The sequence below is a fragment of the Cariama cristata genome, unplaced genomic scaffold (assembly GCF_000690535.1).
Source record: "Cariama cristata isolate BGI_N322 unplaced genomic scaffold, ASM69053v1 scaffold18025, whole genome shotgun sequence".
NCBI lineage: Eukaryota > Metazoa > Chordata > Aves > Cariamiformes > Cariamidae > Cariama > Cariama cristata.
The window spans coordinates 144,333-151,882 of NW_009616012.1; the positions used below are offsets into that span (position 1 = coordinate 144,333).

The window sequence follows — 7,550 nt, forward strand, 5'->3', positions numbered from 1 at the left end:
TATTTTTAAATAAATGAAGCTACTTTGCTATGTCTTTGTTCAAACAGTTTAGCTGTAAGTTTTGGAGAATCAGTCTTATCCTTAGAACATGAAATAGACAATCACTAGAAAGCATCTGTTTTAACTTTGGTGGAATATATGAACTCCAAGTGACACTACAGCCGAGTATTCTAACCACAGTTAGCAAAAAATGAATATATTAAAAACAATCAGAATCTAACATTTAATAACACCAAAAAGATTTGGTTCTTACACATGATATCTTTCAGTATAAAAATATTACCAGATAACTCATTTATTATATTGTATTTCTTCACTGCAGAAACAGTTTGCAAGAGAGTTTATTTTTCTTTCCCACTTCTAGTAGCAATTCAAAGCAATACAAGTGGTTGAAGTGCAAAGTAATCTTAGGTTTATTTCAGTTTGGACCTGCATTTCAGATGCATGGTTTTCTAGACTTTGGCTAGACCAAGCAAACCATATTAACCTTTGCACAGAATCTGTAGCTCAGTAGTTGCAAAACTGAACTTCTCCTGAAAGGATTATCAAGTCAATACAGTTCTGCAATCCTGAAAAATGTTTCACACTTCTAAAGGACTCCTGAAATGTGCAAGTTTTTGGTTTTCCCAGGAAAATTTTTCACAACTCTGTCATGCTGGATAGTTGCTAGAAATCATGTAATGTTTAATAGGTTGCCCAAACTAGAATATTGAAGACTTTCTCTTCCCCCAGTAAGCAACTGACTTGTATCAGTCAATACCCATCACTATTCTGCTTTATTCTCCTTCAGAGTGAAACCCAGCCACAAAGACTACAGATCTTAGAATGAGTACCAGCAACCTACACATTGCTATAACCATAGAAATCCAGCCATTTAATATTTCAGGTCCTGATTCAGCCCTACAATTTAACAGAAGCATCATTTTAAGAAAATGAGCCACCTCAATGATTTCAGAGTGACTATTCATGTTCTAAAGGCAGACATGATTAAACAGACTTCTGAATCAAGTCCCAAATTAAGAGAAGCTGCTTTCAGCCTGTCAGTTCATACCTCATTCAGAAAATTAAAGGGCTACAGGCATGAAAGGTTTTACGAAAGCTTTCTATACCAGCATCTTATTCTTTCACAGAGATCAATGGAAATTATGTGCATACAGCACATATATAGCGCGTGGGCAAGCGGTAGACTGTTCTGCAAGTAATTCATACTCTGATTGGTTTAAGAGCAATGACAAAGACAGGAGAAAACATCATACTCACAGCTATGTCTACAGCTCTGTCACTTTATGTCTATCCTATAAAGCCACTAAGGTATAAAACTATTGATCTCCTTTATTAAAATTGACACTCATTTTTCTGTACAGTTTACCAAAGTTTAAAAGCCAAATTTGATGTTGTGGAAAAAAGTCTCTATACATGCTTTCCTTTTGCTAGTAGAAGTTTCTTTTCATATAATTAAGACTGATGCGTTTGGACGGCTACAGTTTCTGCTGAAAAAGCACACAGAGCAAATTCCATCTAATACATTCAATATAGGACATCATGGCAGATCTTTCAAAGTTATTAAAATACCTAATGAAATTTCACAATGAAACTAGTCAGATAGAATCAGATCCAGAAGTGATTCCATATCCACCTTGGGTTATACATGAAAAATCAATTTTTTCACTGGGCTTTTAAGTATTAATTAAATAAATGGACTCATACTTGTTTACTTGCTTATGTGGGTTGTGCTCTTCTTAAAAGATGAAACAAAAATATTCCTCACACAGTGCAAGAACAAAAACACTGCTCACAGTTTTGTCAGTGCCTGCCATGTTATAAAAGGTCCACCTTGTCTTCCCAGTAGACTGATGACAACCTACACAATAGTTATATCCCAAAACTTTTGGTTTTGAGCTAGAATTTAAATCTTAGCGTGATATTTTAGGTATTTGATAAGATGTAGTCCTTTTTTCTTCGTATTTTCCACAGCTTCAGTGTAAGCATTTGACCTAACTACATTTAGCCTCCAATAATGAGTCTTATATGAGTTAACAGAAATGTTTTTAATTACAATGTATTTAGGACACAGCCAAGGATAGAGGTCATGTTAATTAGACTGCTCCAGGGTTACTGTAACTCCATGGTCACTTGACAAAAAGGGAAGAGGTCTATTCAAGTGACTGCCTGGCAAGAGAATAAAGCTTTTCTGTGTGATAGTCTTCACACCTGCCCACCAACCCTTCAGGCACAGAGGCCAATCTGTTGAGAATGACCTGACCTGATGAAGGATCTATTTCTATACAAATTTTAGTCCTGGACCAAAACTGCCTGAATGCCAAGCAACTGGCCCTAATACAATCTTCTCAGTAACATTCACTATCTCAGAATCAAATAGTTATAAATCAAGTATTCATACATTGATAATACTTGCCCAAATTTAATAATGCTTTACCACAAATTCCTTTACTTTGCATCTTTTTCTTTTCCCTTAATGGCATGAGTTAAGAACAGCACACACTCTAATTTCTGGGGCTTTTCAATTACAGGCAACCCTTGATATAGTTTGAACTTGAAAATGAAATTAGAATTGCATTCTGCATGCCAAGGTCTTCTTTGCAAGCTATCCACACATAACTTTGTATGTTCTGGCTGATGTTCTCCATGTAATAAATATTCTCCATACAATAAATATTCCCCATATAATAAATATTCTCAGTAAACAAAGTTTACAGTACTGGAAATTCCTTTTTTTCAATATAATCTCCACAATATTTAAGGGAGTTGCGGAATATACGGCTCAAGATTAATTCTCTAGACCACTGAAGGCAGGATCTTCTAATGAACTAGCACAACCACGGACACGAAGTTGCTGACACAAAACATTATTTATCATAAGCAGGTACATAACGTAAATGTGGGATGTCCCACTCTCCAGTCTTCTGTAACCTACATAAGGCCCGAGCAGTCCCTCCTCTGGAGAGTAGAGCAAACTCTTCAGGGTTTCCTGGTACAGCAAGGTGCACAGGGTAAAAGAAGGCATGTTTAGTGTACATTCTCCTTCAGGCAGGTCAAAGTGATATATATATCTGGGGCCTGATGTGCAGCACCCCAAAGGAAAGTCCAATTTTTCTCAGATTTCAAAACATACAGGTACTCCCAGAGGTCTTTGAAGAACAGATGAACTCCACATAACCGCAGTATAGGGATAAATGAATAAAAGAAATAACAATGTATGGATCTAAACAGATCACCCTTTATCATATGGAAAGACATTAGGAGTTCACCTTGAAAAAAATCAGATGGAAAAGATTCTGCAAGAAAACAACCAAGGAAAATTTTTGGCAGAACTCAGAATTCCCTGGGAACTTTTACTATAAAGCTGATTGTGTAACACAGTCTGCAGCAACAGATAGCGTTGAAAACTTTTAGGACTTTGAATTTTTCACTCACATCAGTTCATTCTTTTACTCCAAAGGAACAGAAATCAAGCATAGGCCATTACTCATAGCTGAACAGACCTATATCCACCTCATTGTAAACAAGATTTTAAATCTTTGTATAATGAAGGATAAGTTACTTACCCTACTACTACTATTACAAAATCCAATAAATTCCATCCATTTCTAACATACGCATTGGGGTGTAATAATAGTCCATATGCTATAATCTTCAAAAATGTTTCAACTGTAAAAATTATCAGGAAGGCATATTCTACTTTTTCCTGTAAAAGACAAAAAAATTACAATGAAAGACAACATAATTTAACACCTTTTTTACTAGTTAGAATTTGCAGTAAGTGGGAAAGTTGTATTGATCAGGACTAAGGAGGTACAACACCTCACAGCAGTTTATTTTACAGGTTTTAATTGCATAGCACTTAATGATAGCTGTACTGACAAGGTTATAATTACATAATTGCATGAGATTTTCCTGTTTTCACATTCTGTGAGAGGAAAAAGGCTCTGTTTCTGCAAACATGGAAGTATACCATACCTTTGCTTAAGCAAATTGTTCCACCCAGGTCAATAGAATTCTTTGCATTCATTAAAACCAGAAAATGCTGTAGAACAGGGTCCTGGAAATATCCTTAAAAGGTATGTAGTGGTATACTTTCACTATTCATTACATCAGCCTTTATTTAATTAGGACCCACAGAGTTCTACCTAATAAAGGAGTTTGAGACAGTGTTATCTCATACCAAGGAGATTCAAAAAGTCGTAAGCTATTTAACAAGGTCTTCTTTTAATCTTAAACTGTCTTGCAACTTTTCCATCTTGATGTGGAAATTTTCATTGACTTATTCTTCCTTCCACATCACCAGAATTTCTTTAAATCACCCTAATACACTTGAAGAAATTTTAAGTTAGTATATCACCACCTTGTATCATTGAAGCTCCAACTTCAGATTTGTTTCAATACTTTTCTAAAATATTGTTAGTTTCTTCATTTTACCAAAATTCTTATTTTAAACAGAGGTATATATTGAAACTCTTTTCCTAGTTAATCAGATAATATTTTTTAGTCACTGCTATCCACACAGATCAGTTAACACTTTTGTTCTTTCTACCTCCAGAAAACATAATTTCATCACTTTGTACAATACTTTGTTTAGTTATCTGTTACTATGCAGATATTACAGCCAAGAATAAGAGACACAAAGAGAATGATTCATTTTTTTTAAACTCATCCAGGAACACATGATGTTGCTCACTTATCACACACAATGTTAATTATACAGACTATAACTGCTCAGTAAGGATTACAACCTTCTACTATCATAGACTCAAATACAGCCCAGACATTACACCTGAAACTATGTATTTGCTATTTGTCACAAAACTTGGCACTTTCACATACAAGCAAATAAAAAACAAACTTTAACCATTTATAATGTAAACAAAGATCTTCATATTCTCATGTGCAAAGTCTTTAATTTGGGAAGCTAGATTTGTTTTCCTTGTGAAAAGGCCATTTAGGTTTCGTTATGTATAGGATGTGATATATCCATTTATAAATCTGACACCACTGACTTGAATAAATGTAGAGGCTTATCAATAAACTACACTCTCCTCTCCAGGTCTCCATCTTCAACAACCAGCACCCTGGGATCACTGTGAGAAGTAAGGCTTTCTCCTAGTGCAAAGCAAGGATTCCTAGATCTCATCCCCTGCTCGGCTCGGTCCCATACTCCTGCCTTATTCCTCTGCTTTGAGTACACTTCATAAACACTGTAGATCTTCACCCAAGGCAGCTTCTCCTCAGTTGCATTATATTTTGCATGAGATCTTCCAGCCCAGTGAAACTGATGGACATCCTGCTCCTCATACTTCCTAATATTTCTTTCACAATTGTCCCTTCTACTTGTTAATGTATCACCAATAAATTGGAACAATTACTGGATAACAAGAGTGAAGTAGCCTCACAGAAGAAATGTGAATGGTTGGTGCACCAAAAGCCATCAGATTTCTTTGGCTAGAGAGCACCACAGAGGTTACAATAATATGAATTATCAGCGTTCCTGAGAAACATACTGCAAAAATGCTTAAATTCAAGCAAATCCCACCATATACACATTTCACAATAACAGCTATTTCTGTCTCCCTGCATATAACTAAGTCTGCAGAGCTCAGATATAGAAAGATAAATAATGTAAGACAACATAAGGAAGACAAAAACATTATGGTTGGCATTTGCCATGGGCAAAATATATATCAAAGTTATAGTAGTAAAAGAAAAGGTGAAACAAAAGAGATACAAAGTTTCATATATGCAAAATTTCAACAGCTTCTTTACATAAAGGGAACATAGGACAAAGGACTGGATGGAGTCTTCTAGGCCAAGATGACCTCTTAGGTCATCATGTCCAGTGTCCTGTTATTACAGGCAAATATGTAATTTAATTCCACCCATCAACCTATCAGATTCCATCCTTAAAAGCATCTTTGTCCTTCACTGCCTCCCTTCAAAGAATGTTCTAATGGTCATCTGCTATTTGGTCTAGGCCCCAGTCCCAGTCCCAGTGTAACTTGCTTAACGGTCAGATACCCTTGCAGTTCATTTTAATGTGACAGTTCAAATCTAACAACTCTATCATTTAGCATCCATCTTTCAAAATAATATTGGCCTTGTTACTGCCTATTTTATTTCTCTTTTATGGAAGCAGGACTGTTTCTTATTTCCTAAACAGTATTGCAAACATTCTATTAATTGCTAACTTCCTTCTCCAAGAGCCAACGAGGAGAGGTGCTATGCTGGATCTTGTTCTCACCAACAAGGAGGGGCTGGTGGGGAATGCGAAGCTCAAGGGCAGCCCTGGCTGCAGCAAAGATGAAATGGTGGAGTTCAAGATCCTTAGGGCAGCAAGGATGGTGTGCAGCAAGCTCACTACCCTGGACTTCAGGAGAGCAGACTTTGGCCTCTTCAGGGAGCTGCTTGGTAGAGTACTATGGATAAAGCCCTGGAGGGAAGAGGGGCCCAAGAGAGCTGGTTAATATTCAAGGATCATCTCCTCCAAGCTCAGGCACGATGCATCCCAACCAAGAGGAACTCAGGCAAAAGCACCAAGAGGTCTGCGTGGATGAACAAGGAGCTGCTGGACAAAGTCAAACACAAAAAGCAAGTGTACAGAGGGTGGAAGCAAGGACAAGTAGCCTGTGAGGAATACAGAGAAATTGTCCAAGCAGCCAGGGATCAGATTAGGAAAGCTAAAGCCCTGGAAGAATTAAATCTGGTCAGGGATGTCAAAGGCAACAAGAAAATCTTCTACAGGTATGCTGGAGATAAAAGAAAGACTAGGGAAAATGTGGGCCCTCTCCAGAAGGAAATGGGAGACCTGGCTACCCAGGACATGGAGAAGACTGAAGTACTCGATGACTTTTTTGCCTCAGCCTTCACCAGCAAGTGCTCCAGCCACACCATCCAAGTCACAGAAAGCAAAGGCAGGGACTGGGAGAATGAAGAACCAACCACTGTAGGAGATCAGGTTCGAGACCATCTAAGGAACCTGAAGATGCACAAGTCCATGAGACCTAATGAGATGCATTCACAGGCCCCAAGACAACTGGTGGATGAAGTGGCTAAGCCACTGTCCACCATATGTGAGAAGTTGTGGTAGTCCAGTGAAGTTGCCACTGACTGGAAAAGCAGAAACACAACCCCCATTTTCAAAAAGAGAAAAAAGGAAGACCCAGGGGACTACAGGCCAGTCAGTCTCATCTCTGTGCCCGGCAAGATGGTGGAGCAGATCCTTCTGGAAACTATGCTAAGGCACATGGACAATAAGGAGGTGATTGGTGACAGCCAACATGGCTTCACTAAGGGCAAATCGTGCCTGACAAATTTGGTGACCTTCTATGACAGGGTTACAGTGTTGGTGGATAAGGAAAGAGCGACTGATATCATCTACTTGGACTTGTGCAAAGCATTTGACACTGTCCCACACAACATCCTTGTCTCTAAATCGGAGAGACATGGATTTGACAGATGGACCACCTGGTGAATAAGGAATTGGCCGGATGGTAGCACTCAAATAGTTGTAGTCAACGGCTCAATGTCCAAGTGGAGAC

The 7,550-nt window shown here is 37.9% G+C and overlaps 1 protein-coding gene across 1 annotated transcript in view; it reads right to left on the reverse strand.

Moving 5' to 3' along the window:
• Positions 1-3,706, reverse strand: part of CACNA1D (calcium channel, voltage-dependent, L type, alpha 1D subunit) — a gene marked incomplete at its 5' end in the record, with an annotated part of 129,008 nt that extends 125,302 nt beyond the window's left edge. Inside the window, 1 exon segment of the mRNA XM_009700033.1 lies at positions 3,567-3,706. Within this exon segment, the coding sequence (XP_009698335.1) occupies positions 3,567-3,706 (140 nt within the window).
• Positions 3,707-7,550: the final 3,844 nt, after the last annotated feature.